The 18,775-nt window shown below is 35.8% G+C and overlaps 2 protein-coding genes across 5 annotated transcripts in view; one reads left to right on the top strand and one right to left on the bottom strand.

The window, feature by feature from the left end:
* The window catches only part of LOC107658584 (annexin A4-like), a 14,106-nt gene extending 7,688 nt beyond the window's left edge, over positions 1-6,418 (bottom strand). Inside the window, exons 1-5 of the mRNA XM_016447180.1 lie at positions 6,230-6,418; positions 4,216-4,270; positions 2,689-2,776; positions 1,400-1,494; positions 353-466 (exon numbers count right to left, since the gene is read on the bottom strand). Of these exons, the coding sequence (XP_016302666.1) occupies positions 353-466; positions 1,400-1,494; positions 2,689-2,776; positions 4,216-4,224 (306 nt within the window). The 5' untranslated portion in view covers positions 4,225-4,270; positions 6,230-6,418. The remainder of the gene's footprint in view (positions 1-352; positions 467-1,399; positions 1,495-2,688; positions 2,777-4,215; positions 4,271-6,229) is intronic.
* A 1,924-nt stretch (positions 6,419-8,342) lies between these two features.
* Positions 8,343-18,775, top strand: part of aak1b (AP2 associated kinase 1b) — a 31,595-nt gene continuing 21,162 nt past the window's right edge. For 3 of the 4 annotated variants that reach the window (XM_016447177.1, XM_016447176.1, XM_016447175.1), the window contains exons 1-10: positions 8,344-9,353; positions 11,759-11,877; positions 12,701-12,809; positions 14,051-14,193; positions 14,524-14,645; positions 15,827-15,908; positions 16,110-16,242; positions 17,580-17,683; positions 17,847-17,932; positions 18,020-18,186. In XM_016447177.1, coding sequence (XP_016302663.1) covers positions 9,188-9,353; positions 11,759-11,877; positions 12,701-12,809; positions 14,051-14,193; positions 14,524-14,645; positions 15,827-15,908; positions 16,110-16,242; positions 17,580-17,683; positions 17,847-17,932; positions 18,020-18,186 — 1,231 coding nt within the window. In that variant the 5' untranslated portion in view covers positions 8,344-9,187. Of the gene's footprint in view, positions 9,354-11,758; positions 11,878-12,700; positions 12,810-14,050; positions 14,194-14,523; positions 14,646-15,826; positions 15,909-16,109; positions 16,243-17,579; positions 17,684-17,846; positions 17,933-18,019; positions 18,187-18,775 lie in introns of all 4 variants that reach the window. The other variant, XM_016447179.1, reaches the window with a different exon arrangement.

Raw genomic sequence — 18,775 nt, 5'->3', positions numbered from 1 at the left:
TATATATGTTTTCTCTTTCAGTGTATGGTGCTTGGATTTATTGTGGGTGTGTTTAACAATGATAATTCCAGTTTGTTATTTTAAGATGTGGAAGTAAGCTATATAACTAGAAGAAGTAAACGGTAAAACTATTTGCGCTACAAACCAATGTGTTATTATATGATAATAAATTAAAATAATATGATAAATACCAGTTTGCAACATCAAGCAGCATAACGGGCTGTTTTTGTACAACTAAAACAACTCGAAGTGGTTGACACCAGAAGCCATGCACATTCAAGTAAAATGCTCTCATGTGAAACATACAGTTTGAAATGGGTGCTACTTCACACATTTCCCAATCCTCACTAACCTTGATGGCGTTTCTCAGCTCATACGCGTCATACACTGGGGCAGGCATCATCAGGCCTACCGCAACCTTCTCAAAGTTTCCAGTAAGCTCTGACTTCAAGCAATCAACCAGTTCCTGAATGGGAATAGTGAATAAAATAGTAAATATAATAATTAATAAAATAATAAAATAGTGTTATTTACCACATGTGAAAACAGTGTTAGTTTGTTCTTAGAAACAGCACAGCATACAAACCCAGGCATATCAAGCTTAAAAGTAGAATATTTCTTCTTAGATGTATTCATTCATGCTTTACTTCCACATCTCACATCACAGAAGAAACAAATGGATTTGGTGTTGGAAAATAGTGTTTTGTTGCAGACCAAAACTGTAATTACAGCTGTAACTGTGCTGTAAGTCTGGGTGGGTGTTGTGTCCACGAGACCGTCCAGAACTTCCCCCACAATGACTCTCACTTTCTTGCTTTGCTTCACTCAATGTTTCCATTAACATAAGCAGCAAGACCTGACCGTGACTTTTACTGTTTCTAGTTTCCCTGACCAGCTTACAGAGTTACAGAGGTTTACCGATTAATAGAGGGAAACCACAAGGAAGTACAATAAAAGTCAATGCTGCATTCTTTATACTCTGTTATGATAACAGACAGTTATAAAGCAGCGATGTCTCCCGAAAGACACCGTTTGTAGATGGACTCTTTGTGAGTTAATGATTGGAGTCAACAGCATCTCTTATCAGTGATACACTCTGCGTTGTCTACCTTCATACCGACTACACAATCATCAAGAATGGTCAACATTGTTATCTAATCACCTTGTGAACCGTATGTTTTAGGTAAATACAACCTGATGGTTGCTCACACCGTCCCTGCCATTAGGACCTTCCACAAAGAGAAGAACATGACTACAAGCTTCCCTAATTTGGACCAGGAAGACGTGTTGTTTTGGTCCAAAATGAGATCTGTTAATGATGGGCTACAGGTCTGAGTTTTATAGATCTTACAGCAGAGAATGGCAACTGTTGGTTAAATGAAAGTATTGAGGGTTTTACCTTTCCCACACTTTGTTTGAAAGCCTCCTTGATTTTCAGCCTTTGTGCAATAGTGCGATGGGCGAGGATCTCGATGATAGTCGCCTCGTTGGTACCTGGAATTCATTCAGTTTTGGTTAAAGCATGTTCATGGAAAAATGAAAATTGTAGACAACCTTTAGTCAACCTTATGTCATTTCATTTTTTATTTAACCATTTTGAGATTACCAGCATCAGCCAATAACAGCATTCTCTTAACCTTTGGTTATCTCCAAAACACATCGATAATGGATATTGTGTTTTATAATGTGCTACTAAATGTATACATATGGTATGGTATAATAAATATTACATCTATAATAAATAATGTTTTTGAAAGTCTCTTATGCTAACCAAAGCTGTATTTATTTGATAAAAAATACAGGAGAAACTAAAATTGTGAGAAAAAATTATTTACTGTACAACTTCTGTATTTTAATTCATTTTAAATTAATTTTAGAAACATTTCTTATTATTATCAATTTTGAAAACACTTGTGCTGCTTAATATTTTTGTGGAATTTATTTTTTTTTTTTTTTTGTGAATTGTATATTCTGCTGAATTTCTCCCTTGTTCCATGGAAGAAAGAAAGAAAGCGTTGCAGGTTTGGAATGACTTGAGGTCGAGTAAATGATGACGGGTTTCAATTTAATATCTGCATATACATTTTTGACACTTTCGTAATTACAAACTGCTTGTTATTTAAAGTATCAAATTACACATTACCCATAAAGCCCCAGGCTGTACATCACATGCTTGATCGTAAAACGGCAAGACATTTTCTTGCACTGCATGGACATTTTTGACACTTTCAGAATCACAAGCTCACTGTTATTTAAAGTATTAAACAGCATGTTACTCATAACTCACTTAAGGCCAACAAGCGAGCCTGTGTCAAACAGCAACAGTGTGAGTGCGAGTCGTGTTTCGTAATGCAAGTCACGCTGCTGAAACCAGCTGATTTTCCATTTAACTAGAAATCTGCATTCTTAACATCATGCCACCAAGCTCAATGAGGAAACACCTTTTCGGTTACAGGACGAATGCCAAAGAATCAACCTCTACTCTGCATTGGACGAAAGCCCAGCTAAACCACAGGTGTCTTGCAGTTTTAACTGGAAATGAAGAGAGACTTAGTTCTCTGATCTACCTGATAAAACACTTTCAAAATGCAACCAGGTGATGATTCCCATTTCATTCAAATGGGCAAAAAAATGGATCTTGTAAATACATTCATCTTGAAGCCCGGTTCTGATTTGTAGATCACTTACCAGTTCCTTTCATAGCACTGTAAAGTTTCTGGGCATCTTCCTCTGGGTTGAAGCCTGATGCCTCAGTCACGGTTCCACGGTTGCCCAACTACAGCAAAAGAAGAGATAACACCACCTTTAGACAGATTTAACAAGTGCAAAACCTAAGTATAAACTTGAGTTGCTGTCACAGGGCTGCATGACAACTTGCATATTTTTAAGCTCAGATTGTGTCAAAGGTAAAACATTTCTTAAATGTGAAAATTACATTTAATTCAAAATTACATTCTCTTATGCTCACCATGGCTACATTTATTTATTTCAGTAAAACAGTAATATTGTGAAATATTATAATTTAAAATAACTTGTCTACTTTAATATATTTTAAAATGTAATTTATTCCTGTGATGGCAAAGCTGAATTTTCAGCATCATTACTCCAGGCTTCAGTGTCACATAATCCTTCAGAAATCATTCTAATATGCTGATTTGCTGCTCAAGAAACATTTCGTATTATTATTCATGTAGGTAACAGTTGTGCTACTTAATATTTTTGTAAAAATCTTTGATGAATAGAAAGTTTGACAGCATTTATTTGAAATAGAAATGTTGTATAACATTAGAAATATCTTTATTGTCACTTCGGATTTTATTTAATGTATCCTTGCTGAATAAAAGTACTAATTTATTTTTTTTAAATCTTACTGACTTTTAAACAGTGGTGTACTCATTCTCTATTGTGAATATTTCTCACACAACCATTTTCCATTATAACAATCTTATATATGACCATAGACCACAAAACCAGTCATAAGGGTCAGTTTTTCGAAATTGAGATTTATGCATTATCTGAAAGCTGAATAAATATTGATTTTGAGCTGAATATTGCTTTCCATTGATGTGTGGTTTGTTGGGATTGGACAATATTTGGCCGAGATACAACTATTTGAAAATCTGGAATCTGAGGGTGCAAAAAAAATCCAAATATTGAGAAAATCGCCTTTAAAGTTGTCCAAATTAAGTTCTTAGCAATGCATATTACTAATCAAAAATTAAGTTTTAATATATTTACAATAGAAAATTTACATCATATTTTCATGGAGCATGATCTTTACTTAATATCCTAATGATTTTTGGCATAAAAGAAAAATCTATAATTTTGACCCATACAATGTATTTTTGGCTATTGCTACAAATATACCCCCAGCGACTTAAGACTGGTTTTGTGCTCCAGGGTCACATATTTAAACTTATTTAAAAGTTGCCACCCTTCCAAAATTCACATACATTCTTTTTTTCAACAAAATTAATTTCAAGCACTTATATGCAGAAGCGTTTATATCAAAAGGTTTACAAGATCCAGACTTTTGACTGGCAAAGGAAAATGAGAAGGAACAAGAAAAAGCTTTTATTTGATTACAAATGTGTGATATTGATACAATTCATTTAAAACGAACTGCCTTTGAATCATCTAGAAGTGAGACTAAACGCATCAATGTTTCAGACATGAAAAAGATGACAGTATTCACATTCGAAATACTTTTCTTACCGCTGCCATTGTGATGGAGGAAAGGTTTTAGTCTTGAGATGAAGAGATGAGAACACTAAAGGCAAGAAATAAAACAAAAAAACAAGCTTATGAAAAATATGGATGCAGTAGATATAAGGAACTCATGATGAAATGCAAAAGTGGTGTGTTATAATACATTTTTATTTTATAATATATGTCTTTGAAATCCACAAACAAGCAAAAAAAGTTTTATTTTGACACATTTATAATAATGAAACAGACCAGGGATGCATTTTCTAAAAACATTTTAATCGTAAATTGTATTTATATTGGTGCCAATGGTTTCTTTGATGTACTCAGGCTTACAATGCTTTTAAGAAACGCATCCCAGGTTCTTAGGGATTTATTTAAGTGAAATTTAGGACTCAGATCTTATAACAGGGTTAATTACACTGTTAAATAAATAAGGCCTTTGGATGCCACTAGCAAAATGGTTTCCACTTTACTATTCAGCTCATTAAGCAGAAGAGGCTCAACTGGTAATTAACAGCCTAATGCTCAGTATCAGTTGCCCCTTTCAAACAATAAACTCACAACGTTTTCTAACCCCCAGAAGACCTCATTTAAAACACAGAGACATCTGGCTCTCAAAGCGGTCTCTCTTCACTTCATTGTTGTCTAACACTGACAGCGGCCCCATGACTACAGTGCATCATTTAAGACCTTTTAATAATTTATTCTTTGCATACAATGTGCTGTACGTTCAAAGAGCCTGCTGACATTATATTTGACACATGCTGTGCGACTTTAACACTGTTAACCTCATTTGATTTTGAGCCTCAGCATCACAGATGAATTCATTGACATTCAAAACGTATTGCAGTGTTTCATATGAAAGATTTAGCGCTTATTAGAGAGAGCTCAGCATCTGCCTACCAGTGGAACCCGCAAATTAGGACCCAAAGGAAAATGTTATTGCTCAGGAGGGTTCTCAGTTTTAGCTATGATTTATTTAGTCATCGACTTAATAAGATTCCTCTGAAGAAATTAAAACAGAAACAAGACTTTTGACATATGGTATAAAGCGAATAAAAATGCAGATAATAGCCTAGAATGGTAAGAATTACATGAAAATTGAATCTATATTCAAATCTCTCATGTTTGTTATATTAGTGAAATATGTTTAACATTTTTCATGTCAACATTTACTAAATGTTATGTATTTCTGTTTTCTAAAGACTGGTCAAAAGTCAAGATATTCACAATTTTTTGTTCGTCAGAAACGTTTGCATATCTATTTATTTATTTATTTTTTGCGGTCAACTTAATAAAAAGTAAATATTTTTTAGATATTTTAACAATTCATTTATAAAATCATGACAATGCAAAAGCCAATTATTTAATTTAGGAAACAATTATTTGATTTAGTTATCTTTATATTACATTTAATATTTTCCACACACAGTACAGGCCTAAACAGATTGTCATACGTGAAAATTTACAGCTGCTTTTATATTTTAACAAAGGGGTCCTTCACAAGGAAGTCATCATATTTGGGGGGTCCTTATAGCATCAAAAAGTTTGTAAACTCCTGATCTAGGCGAAACAATGGAGATATAATAAAGAGATTTAATTTGTGTTTTTTTTTTCCTCTTGTGGTTATATCCTTCCTTGCTGACTATACTAGATCTAGGTCATTGTCTTGCATTTGTAAAGTGTGTGGTCTAATTAATTTGCCATGCAAAGCAATATGACTCATTGTATTTTAATGAAAGCCACATTTCAAAGGATCATGTTCAGCGGTATATAGTCACGTGACGGAATATGGGCGTACAGTGCTGTCGCAAAACGTTAGCAGAAAACTATTTTACAAACACGTTTCGAAACACGATTAAGTTCTATTTTCCATGGCGTGATTTCTATTCGCCTGTTACATGAGTAAGCTGATTTTATAAACATTCGTTATAGAGCGGAAAGAGACGCGAATAACATGAAAACGAAGTTAAAGTTTATTGAGGAAAGCGGATGGGAGTTTTTACTTTTAGCGTCTTACCTGCTGAAGCGCTGCCGCTGGATTCAGAGATGCACGGCACCCGTTACTCTGAATGGACGTGGAGATTTAGGAGAATGTTTCTGAGTTTTGTTGCCAACTTTAGTGGGTGTTGGCCTGTATGGACAGAATCGTCTTACAGTTCCTCATTTACGGCCCCTCCTCTTTACATTACGTTGAGATGAGAGACTGAACAGTTCATAACCCGTGGAACAGTGTGCTGAAACTAGGACTCGCTTGTTGACATGCTGATTTTCACCCACATGATCATTCATGTGCTTACTGAAGCTTTTGAAGTCTGCCACAAGTCTCAGCTGTGCTTATAGTCAGTTTCAACAGTTTCTTTAATTGCTTTTTGTTCTAAACTCTATTGTCCCGAATGTTTGAAGTCAAATTAATTGCATGAGATTAGAGGATGCAAATTTTCTATCGTGGATAAACACAAGTTGAAAGCTGCCAGCTATCTGACATCTTCCAGCAAAAAAAGTCATTTTGTAATTATGTACATGAAGCTGATGACAAGTGACTGCGTCTCGTCTTTAATCGTCATTTGCATATGAAGTTATAGCACCCCCTCTTGGTGCAAAGTTGACAAAATTTAAAGTACCACTGTTTTACATAAACCTCTTTCACAGTTGCTTCGTCTTTTATTGGTGCTTTATTGTCTCTGTAAACTATTTTTTATTGCAACAGTTTGAACAACGAACACAATCATGTTGTGCACTATTGTTAATCAATCAATCAATCAATCAAACAATAGATTTAAGGATCTGCAGTAATGTCTGTTTTGCTTTTGAAGTATGGAAGTAGTGACCTATTTCTATTTTAAAATGAGTAAAAGTTTTGTGATGCCCATTTACATTTGCGGGAAAATTATTTTCCATATACAAGTACATTTCTTATATACCATCTTTTAAATTCAATATTATATTGTAAAAGAAAAATAAATCTGAGTAGCATTTTAATGTTTGTTAAAAAAAGTTTAACAAAAAAGTCAAATAAAACACCAAAATAATAATTATTAAATATAAAATAATTGAACAATGCTCTCGTTTCTTTCCTTACACAACTGAAGTCAATATCTTTCCTAAACCTTGCAATCAGGATAAATTTTTGTTTGACAGTAGCCAATAGCTTTTGTCAGACTGTGTGTGTGTGTGTGTGTGTGTGTGTGTGTAGATAGATAGATAGGCTATACACACACACACACACACATTCTGCTCATATTAAATACTCTGCTCATATAATATTTAATTTGACCTCCTAAGGTCAAAATTTTCACTGCCTCCTCCACTGATCATCTGCTGAAAGGGGAAAAAACGACTTTAATTATCAAGAATTTCAGACTTTTATTATAGTTTCTATAGCGCTGGCTTCACTCTTCGCCGGGAGTCAGCGTCTCCTTTTGGGAGCGTGGACTGGATGACTGAACTTTGCGTTGAAGATTTAGAGTTAAAGTGGGATCAGAAGTGTCTGAGGAATTTGAAATTGTTAATGGAATTCCACAAGGAAGCGTTATAAGTCCAGTGTTATTTAATGTAATGATTAATGATATTTTTATGAATTTGGATAGAAGAGTTGGTTCAGCTTTGTATGCAGATGATGGGGCCATTTGGGTAAGAGGACGAGATCCCATAGGTGTGATAAGTAAAATCAAGGAAGCAATAGGAAAAGTAGAACAATGGTCATATAACTGGGGCTTTAAGCTTTCTCCAAGTAAATCTAGTCATATGTTATTTACCAGGAAGAAAGGGATAGACAAACAGAACTTAAAGTTATATGGTAACAATATGGAAACAGTAGACTGTTTTAAATATTTGGGTATGTGGTTAGATCAAAAGGGTACATGGAAAGTACATACGGAAAAGGTGGAATCAAAATGTAAGAAAGTTATAAACTTAATGAGAGCATTAGTTGGGAAAGACTGGGGAGCAGATAAACAATCACTGATGTATATTTATAGGGCTCTAATGAGGTCAACAATAGATTACGGATGCTTTGTGTATGGAGCAGCAGCGAAAACGATACAGTAGGTACAGTAGGTGGCGGTATGCACCTGATAAGTCATGGTTGCAATCCGCCATAAAACTAACAAGAAGAAGAAGAAGAAGAAGGCTTCACTCTTCCGGTGTGTTTTCCGGTTAGCTAGCTGGCGCATCTGCAGCATCCGAAGCGGCAGACGAGAATCGCTATGAGCAACACGCTCATTTCTGCCTGAATTTGATTCTGTCCGATTAAAACCGAACCGCATCCGTTCACCGTTCACCGGCAGGCCTCCGACGTAGCGCGCAGATGAGATGTGTCACGCGTCTGAGCAGGTTTTGCAGGAATGCTAGCGTTAGCGCCTAGCTGACTGTGTGGAATTTAAATTATAATTTTTTCATCAAACAAGAGACGAAATAATATGATTATGGGCGTTTAATTCATGAAATTATCCATTATTCTGATCAATATCTGCATGTCATCTGTTTTTCCGTGAAAAGTGGTTGGTTTTTCAGATGTTAATGAGCTGCACAGCTGGCTGATGATGGAGAGTTTGACTTTCATCCATCAAAACACTATTTTCTCTTCGCTTTACGTTTGAAGGTTCATTTTTCAACAGGGTTTGAATGTTTACATTAATTTGAGCTGGATTTAAATATTTATATCGTGATTTGGGCCCGTGTCCCTTATATAGACACTAGACAAACACTTTAATCATATCAGGCCATCACTGATTGACGCTGTTTATTTGGATATACTCAACTGTGATGTATTAATCTAGCACATATACTGTTTGTTTTTATTTACTAGTACGTTTTTGTTGCTATGCGGTTCATTTAAGCTGTGATCAGCACCAGAATTGGGCTGCGAGTCCATGTTTGACAGTCACAGCTGATCTAGACCTCTGGCACCAGAACAACCAAGCCACTTCAGTTTCTTATAGACACAAATAAGTAGTTAGGGGATCGTTAATACATCATGAAGAAGTTCTTTGACTCCCGGAGGGAGCTGGTGGGCTCTGGACCCGGTTCTGGAGGGGGAGCTGGAGGTTCTGGATCCAGCAGCAGTGTTGGTGGGAATTTCATCGGACGGGCTTTCACTGTAGGAAGACACCAGGTCACTGTAGAAGAAACTCTGGCAGAAGGTACTTCAGGCTGATGTTTAATCTTTTCCATGCAGGCCTTGGACCTAATCAGTTCAGTTAATAGTCCAAAGATTTTTAAACATTCAGTTAATCAAACCACGATCGACATCTAAAACTCTTTCAAGGATGAAATCCTTTCAGACTGGGTGAATTTCATTTGATTGTGCTCCAAACAAGATCCAAGTTTGACTATTGATATTTATAGATGTTGATTTATTTTACAGACTTTACAGAGTGCTAGTGTTCACATGGTCATCATGGGCAACCTGGAAATATATTGGAAATTTGTGTAATTAATTAGTTTATAATTATGCTCAGCTTTACAGTATTTAATTCAGTCTCAAAAATGGTTTTTAAAAATCCTTATCCAATATTGTGAATGCATGGAGAAGTTATATATATGTATATGTGCAATATTTTCTCAAAATTCACAAAAAATTGCAGAAGCAGATTGGCCAATGTTGATCATTTCAAAATGACCAAATACTGAATGATCAATGTGCCTGGTTGACAAATCACTACTTAATGTTTTCTTTTCAACCATCTTGATGTTCAGTGTTGTACAGCAGTTAGTTACAGATAATTTAATCCAGCAAACATGTAGCATGGCCTGATGGTGAACTGTGGTTAGATCTCAGCACTCTTCTCAACTCCTCTGGCAGCTTTATTTAGTTGCCTAAATCCTCTGTCTGGAAATCCCTGCTCATCTGTACTTGGGTGTTGACATGTCCTGTGCTGTGAAATCTTATACACCATCGAAAACTATTTTAAAAAACATTTTATTGTTTTTTTTTTTTAGAATTAATATTATATTAATTAATATTAGCATGCAGTTTTTATATTAATTGAGAGACTGTATGGAGTTTTTGTGCTTTAAAAATTAATTTGGCACATTGTGTAAAAAAACTAAAAAGATATAGGCTACAGTACTGTTCAAAAAGTTTGGGTTCACTACAAATTTTTTTTTATATAAAAGATTGTTTTATTCAGCAAGGATGCATTAAATTGATCAAAAGTGATAGTAAAGACTTTTACTTTGTTACAAAAGCATTCCATTAAATAGGTGCTGTTCTTTTGAACTTTCTATTTATCAAATAATAAATCCTGAAAAAAAAAAAAATTACAATACACATTTTTTTTTGATTAAATAGATGCAGCCTTGGTGAGCATAAGAGACTTCTTTTAAAAACATTAAAAAAAAAAAAAAATCTTTCCAACCCCAAACTTTTGACTGATAGTGTATAAAAAAATTAACCTGATATATTGATGTTGATTCAAAGATCCATTTTTGAATGAGAAATTTAACGGCACAGTTCACCCAAAAATAAACATTCTGTAATTATTTTCTCTCCCTCGTGTTGCTTTAAACATGATTTGCTTTCTTCCTCAAAAGGAGATTAAGCATAATATTGACGCTACTTTTATACCACACTATGAAAGTAAATGTTTTCCGGGTGCTGTCAAAGCGGCATCCTGCCTAAAACCTGTTTTGTGGTGGACAGAAGAAAGCTGATTTAGATTGGTTAACTACATGAGGGCAAGCATTCATCGCATCATCATGAATTGCATGTGTTATCAGTGATGTGAAGGAAACACAGTTGTTTACTCGGTTTAATTTGATTTCCAGTTCACAGATGGAACTAGAAACAAAGCTAATAGACTTTCAGGCCTGGTGCATCTCAGACTCGTCTGTCCTGTTCAAACACCTCTCAGCATCTTTTCTCAGCTCTACAATAGAAAACCAATAACAGCTGCTTTGCAGAGAGATGCAGTCACTGATTGTTTGACTGTAAATCGACTGTTCCTGTAGCGCAAGATCCTTGATGAAATATGTGTCCTACTTTCCTCCACCAGCTTCCCATGTGTCTGCTTTGAGGAATAACACCATATTATGCCAACACAGCAAATCTGAGTGCAAACATATACAGCCTCTGATGTCTGGTTGTACATATAAGCATGGACTATAACACCAAGAGTACAAGCTGCTTAGACCAAGCGTCTGTATTCTGTTCACATTTGCCCGCACCTGCTTATGCTTTTTCTGAGTGCTTCCACTAAAACTTCTGGATCAACAAAACAATTTAATGCTTGCATGCAGAAATGTGATTGATCTGTTTTATGAACTTGCGGACAGGGCAACCAGTGGTTGAATACAACTAGTAATACAAGAAGTTAAATAATTAAGAATAATAACGATGGGTACTGTTTTCTTTATTTATATAATAAAATATTTTTATGTAATAAGTAAAATAAATAATAAAAAAAAAAACTTCCATTCTTTGGTAAACTGAATTAAATTTCCTACTGATTTCCACGTGGAGGCAGTGTTGTGGTGTAAATATCTTACTCTTGCACTCATTGAGCTTTCAGCAAACCACCTAAACTTTGTGTGTTTGCTTTTGTAGGTGGCTTCGCTATTGTCTTCCTGGTGCGGACCAATCAGGGAGTGCGCTGTGCCCTAAAGAGGATGTACGTTAACAATGAACATGACCTGCAGGTCTGCAACTGTGAGATCCAGATCATGGTGAGTGTGCTGAAGTGTCTTCTATGCTTTAGCAATGATGAGAGAATTGACATTCAAGACATTTTACATTGTACAGTCATGATTTACATCACTTCAAATACTTAAGAGGTCAGTACAATTCATTTTTCAAAGAAATTAATGCTTGTATTCAGTAAATTGATCTAAAGTGACAGTAAGGACATTTAGTTAATCAAAAAAATCATGAAAAAATGTATCGGCTTCCATATTAAGCAGTACAACCAGTGTTGCCAAGTCTGGGCTACTAAATTGGGCTACTTTAACACTGTTGCCGCGGGTTGAATGGACTCCAAAAATATAATCTTCATCCCCAGGAATGCGAATTTTAGCTGGGGAACCCCACCAAAAACGTGTATTTTATCCCCCGAAATGGGATTTTTAACTGGGGACCCCCTCGATTGTTTTGAGTAGCAATTGGGCGGGTTTTCTTGTGAAAACCTGGCAACCCTGAGCACAACTGTTTTCAATGTTGTTGATAAGAAGAAATGTTTCTTGAGCACCAAATCAGCATATTAGAATGATTTCTTAAGGATCACACTGAGGACTGGAGTACTGATGCTGGAAATTCAACTTTGCCATCACTTATATTTTTAAATATTTAAAACAAAAAAATAGAAAATACTTTAAATTGTAATATTATTATACAATATTTATTTTTTATCATATAAATGCAGCCTTGGTGAGCACAAGAGACTATAAGAAACATTAAAAAAAAAAAAACTGTACAGTAGAATATTCAAAATTCAGTATTTTTGTGATATCTGCTCATTACTACTCTTTCTATTCTTTGTGGACTGTGTTCCAGCGGGATCTCAATGGTCATAAGAACATCGTTGGGTTCCTGGACTCCAGCATCACGGCTGTAGGAGGTGGAGAAGTGTGGGAGGTGTTTATCCTCATGGACTTCTGCAGAGGTAAGTCTGCTTTTCAGCCCCACGATGCCTCTGCACACAGCCGTCTTGTGCTTTATGTGGGAAACCAAACATACACTTAACAGAGTAAACTTCTCATCAAGTACCACCTAGATGGCAAACAGTGTTGAAAATGATGGGACTAAAGCTACACAACTTCAGTATTTATGTCTGTCCAATGAAAAATGAACAACTAATAAGCTGTTCTTTCTCCAATTTTCTTATATAGGCCTACTATATAACTGACAAATATCTCATCTTGTAAAATGTGCGGTGTAATCGGTAATATTGATGTTGTCTCAAGTGTATTAATTCTTAGGAAAATGTCTTCACTATGGCATCCTTAATCTCCATTTATGCAGAACCTGTGCTGTATTTATACAATTCATCCACCTGGGGGCGTTCTTTATATAGATTTCAGGCCTCCATTGTAGCCTTGAGAAAGCTTTTCATTCATCAAATTACTATAACATTTCCTGACAGCACTAACACAAAAGGCTAAATCTCATTGTGGTTTATGCACATTCAAAAAGGTTTTTGTCTCTTCATGTGAAAAGCTTTCTGTATGTCTATATTGGTTCATTTTGTGCTAGATGTTATTGTAAAGCCTCAAATAGATGATTGATTCTTCTTCCAAAAGAGCTTGTTTCTTTCTTTTGAGTGTTCACTAGAGGCCTACCATTTGGATGTATTGAATGCGCTTTCAGAAAGAGCAACTGTGTCACGTGATATTGATGTGCACAAGGTGCACAAATTTAAATGCATTTCCAGAACTGAAATTCATTTTGTTGACATTAGAGTTAAAGGGGGATTTTAGATCTCTCTTTCATAAAATGCTGTCAACAGCCAGAAAAAAAATAAAATCATCTTAGCAATAAAATATTATATAAAGCAGGTGAATTAATTATATATGGTAGGAATAAATCTGTAAAGTTTGGTCTAAGTGCTGCTGAAGTGGAGATTTCGGACTCGGTGCATTTTGAAATAACTGTAATTGAAATCTACAGATTCAAAAAGACAAAGTGTAATAAAACAAACACTTAAATGTGTATTTTGGCTGTTTTCATCCCGCTAAAAGAAGACATGTTATGGAACCAAAATGTCCAAATTTACCAGTGCATGAAAAAACAATGGTTTTGCTTTGCTTTGCTTCTGCCTAAAGATTTCTTCAGAATTTGGTATTAGTATTGATTTGGAACTGAAGTATTGTAACGTTTGCCATCCCTACATTTGTTTATGCGCAGGTGGTCAGGTGGTGAACCTGATGAACCAGCGTTTGCAAACAGGCTTCAGCGAACAGGAAGCGCTCCAGATCTTCTGTGACACTTGTGAGGCTGTGGCACGTCTGCACCAGTACAAAACTCCCATAATCCACCGAGACCTCAAGGTTCCTTTATTTTCTGCTTAGTTTTTTTTTTTCTGCTCTTCCCCCTCCTTTTCTACTTTTAATATGAGAAGCATTATTTTCTAAGAAGAGGAAATTGTTTGAAACTTTCAGTTTGAACCCTTGATGGAATTAATCATAGTTAACAGCCATTTGTGACTGATTGTTATGGTAAAAACCACTTCAGAGCGAACACTTGATCAGTATACTGAGACCGACTCCTTGGGCTTTTTCTCAAATGATTTATTTCATTAGCTGAAGATGCAGTGTTGTACTGGAGTGTAATTTGTGTTTTTTAAAAACATCACCTGTGATGTCTGTCTCTCTTTGCAGGTGGAAAACATCCTCCTTCATGACAGAGGACACTATGTTCTGTGTGATTTTGGTAGCGCAACCATGAAGTTCCAGAACCCCCAGAATGAAGGAGTGACTGTGGTGGAGGACGAAATTAAAAAGTAATTCTTTCCAATCAGTCGGTTTCTGTGAATTTGAATTTGTTTTGTAACCAGTGGTGGTCTGTCAGAAGAGGTTTTAATCAATTTCTTACTAATGTGCATAACTTTAATGCATATAAATTATAAATATGTATTCTGTTTGACATGTTCTCTCATGTGCGGTACCTGATTTGAGTGAAATCTCTTCACGAATGCTAGGGAAGGCTATTGATAATTTAGGCTATTGATCAATGGGGCAGTCATGGCCTAATGGTTCGAGAGACGGACTTGTAATCCAAAGGTTGCGGGTTCGAGACCCTTGAGCAAAGCACTGAACCCCCAACTGTGCCATAGCAAAGTTTGTGCACTTGGATGGGTTAAATGCAGAGCACAAATTCTGAGTATGGGACAACAAACTTGGCTACACTTCACTTTCACTTTCAGAATGGATATACATTGTGTTACAAAATGATGGTCTGTAAAAAGCACTGCATGATTTTTGATCCATTAACTTTCATTTTGACAAGTGTTGGGTGAGTGATTTGAAGGATTATAGCATGGTGTTAATGAAGACTGGGCATATTAGAGAGAGATCATATACAGTATCGTTCAAATGTTTAGGGTCAGTAAGGTGAGCATAAGAGATTTCTTTTAAAATACATTAAAAAATTGTACAGAGCCAAAACTTTTGGACGGTAGTGTATTTGTGTGTTTCAACAAAACACGGGATGTGATGGTACACATCAGCCTCCCTGGAAAATGTTCTTACAGATCGCCACTGTGTATAACAGCATTTTACTTCAATTATATCTGTTACTTCTGGCACTCTTGTTTAACGTATGTTTTTTTAATTTATATAATGGCCAATATACGTTATGATGGATAATGAGACTGTACTGTTTATCCTTCAACATAGAATTTTAAGTGAAATTGTTAAAATTGCTTGTAATAATTAGAATTTGATAAGTGATATCTAAATGAATAATTGTAAATAATTCAATGTGTAGTTTATTAGAAAATTGACATAGAATATATTGTATTTTCTGCTTTCCGTACAGTGCTATTAAAATGATGCCAATAATTAAAAAAAGACTATATTGAACGATTCAAATATGGTCACAGATATATCATGTATTCTTTAAAAATAACACTAGTTATAATACAATGTTTTATTAAAAAAAAGAAATGTCTGTTTTGTTTAGGTACACAACTCTGTCCTATCGCGCTCCTGAAATGGTGAATCTGTACAATGGCAAAATCATCACCACTAAAGCAGACATCTGGGTAATTAAACATCTCAAAGATATGAAAGCCAGTCAGAAGATATTTAAAGTCATTGGCTTTTTCTTCCACTTTTTGAATCAGTCTTCCATGCCTAAATTAAAGAACAGTAGTAATAATAATGTTTAATTAACTTTATTTAAGGCTGTTATATTGTATTATGGCTGTATACTGTATAGTGACTTGGGCTTTTCTTTCTTTCAGGCAATGGGCTGTCTGCTCTATAAACTCTGTTTCTTCACATTGCCCTTTGGCGAGAGTCAGGTGGCCATCTGTGATGGGAACTTCACCATTCCAGACAATTCCCGCTACTCCCCGGACATGCACCGTCTCATCCGTAAGTATCAGTACCTTTCTGCTCACGTCCCGCACCAGGTTTCTGTTGCTGTCTCACCACTGGCACAGTATGGCTGTGGGTCTCACTTGAAAGCGGTAGTTCAGCCAAAAATGAAATTTTGTCATCATTTATGCACCCTCATGTCATTTCTTTCTTCTGCTGAACCCAAAGGGGAATGAGAAAATCCTAGTCATTGATGAAAGCAGAGGGGACTGATTATGGAATTAGATTACATGTACTGTCCAAAATGACAAAACAATCACTGTTAAAGTTGATATGTTTTGTGTGCTGTTTGTGAGAAGTGCTCATAATACAAAGTTTAAGACATTATGTAGAATAGTACAAGCTACAACAGGGAGGATTAAGGAAAAGCATAGAGGATTTTTTTTCCTATCAGATTTTGTTACTGTGTGATAGTACCATGAGGCGTTGCTTACTGACCACAGACTTCTGGAGGAGGGATGTAGACTATGCAAGCGTCAATGTCTTGAACTTGATGTTAGCTGCAACTAGGGCTGTGCAAAAAACTGACAAGCTACGCAAAATCGCGTTCAAAATCGCAGGCGATTCATTGCCGATTATGAACGCAATGTCGTGTAGCTTGTCAGTGAACTACGGCTCTGTGTAGTAAATGCCGCTCCATCTGAACGCACGTGCTGGAGATTTACTACTAATCACAGAAGCGGCTTTACTTACAAGATGCGCATGAAAATCGCATTAGATTTTTTGCACAGCCCCTAGCTGCAACCAGTAGTGCAGAGAGATAAACTGAGGTGCCGTGGGCTGTCTTGGGCTCCAGTCATGCTGCTGCGTTCCATAAAAGTGGTCGCTGTCATCAATCTGTCATCATTTACTCAACCTTATGTCATTCTAAACCTGAATGACTTACTTTCTTCTTTGGAACACAAAATACATTTTGAAGAATGTTGGTAACAAAAAGGTTCCTATTGACTTGCATTGTGCAGAAAAAAAAATACAATGGAAGTCAATTGGCCAACATTCTTTTGTGTTCAGTAGAAGAAATGCATACAGGTTTGGAATGGTGAATAAATTATGGCAGAATTTTAATTTCCTTAAAATTTTAATTTCCTGACACAAAGCTTGGCAGCCCCAGTCCTCATTTATTTACTTTAATTATATGAAAAAAAGTCAAGGATATAAAGGAGAACTTAAAAATCATCTCCTTTTGTGTTTCATGGAAGTAGAAATTGGTTTTGAACAACTTGATAACGATCATTCGCTCTGCCCTGTTTCTGTCTGTCAAGTGGTGATGCTCAATCTCTCTTTCTCCTGCTCTCTCTTCTCTTTCCTTCCCTCTGTGGTGGTGATTTTGTCAGGGTACATGCTGGAACCGGACCCTGATAAGAGGCCTGACATTTATCAGGTGTCCTACTTTGCTTTCAAACTTGGCAGACGGGACTGCCCTGTCCAAAACATCAAGGTTAGTCTTTTTGCTTCCTCTCCTGCGATCACTCTCGGCCTGTTGTTGGGTCAGTGCTTTTACCTCTGGGATCAGTTTTTGGATTGGGTGCTTGTGTGTGTGTCAGCCTGCAAGAATGCCTGAAATCATAAAAACAAGACTAATCGGAAATGTGTCACCCCAGAATTCTCCCATTCCTGCTAAACTTCCTGAGCCAATCCGAGCGAGCGAAGCAGCTGCGAAGAAGAGCCAAACTCAGACCAAGGCGAGGTACGTGAATAGAGACTCCAGATTACTCCATATTAATGTGGTCATTAAATTTGACCTGAAATTGTGTCTCCATGTTTTGTCCCATAGACTTACAGACCCCATTCCCACCACTGAAACCTCCATCACCCCACGCCAGCGGCCCAAAGCTGCACAATCCCAGTCTCAGGGACTAGGGGGCATCCTGCCCATCCAGCCTGCTGCCCTGACCCCACGCAAGAGAGCCAACTTACCCGCCGGGGCCACTCAGCCGATAGGTACCAGTATTATGAACTATTCTTCAACATTGACTGTATATTAGCATAAAATACGCATACAGCTACAGTATGTCATCTCTGAAACAGTCGCAGAACTGAAACATAATGGCTGTTTTACAAACATGTTTCCCCATAATTTTCCATAAATTATTACATGTATTAAACAACATTAGTAACATTATTAATGTTACATTTGATTGTTTTTGTTAACATGCAATTATAATAAATTTGTTAAATACTAAAAAGCTTATTATGAATATAAAATATATTACATTTTCAATGCATATAATTGTAAATGTTTGTTTCTGAAATGTACGTCTATAACAACATTTTAATTAACATTAACATACAGATTTATAGTAAATATGTAATTCTTATTATAAATATTAGATGTAAAATTACATTACATTTTAAAAATGTATATAATATAATTGTAAATGTTTCTTTTTAACATGTTTTTTAAATGATGTATGATAAAATATGTGTGTGTGTATATATATATATATATATATATATATATACACACTATATATATATATATATATATATATATACACTGTATATATATATATATATATATACTGTATAT

This window comes from Sinocyclocheilus anshuiensis, unplaced genomic scaffold (genome assembly GCF_001515605.1).
Source record: "Sinocyclocheilus anshuiensis isolate Anshui unplaced genomic scaffold, SAMN03320099.WGS_v1.1 scaffold343, whole genome shotgun sequence".
Lineage (NCBI taxonomy): Eukaryota > Metazoa > Chordata > Actinopteri > Cypriniformes > Cyprinidae > Sinocyclocheilus > Sinocyclocheilus anshuiensis.
This window is presented reverse-complemented; position numbering and strand designations above follow the sequence as displayed.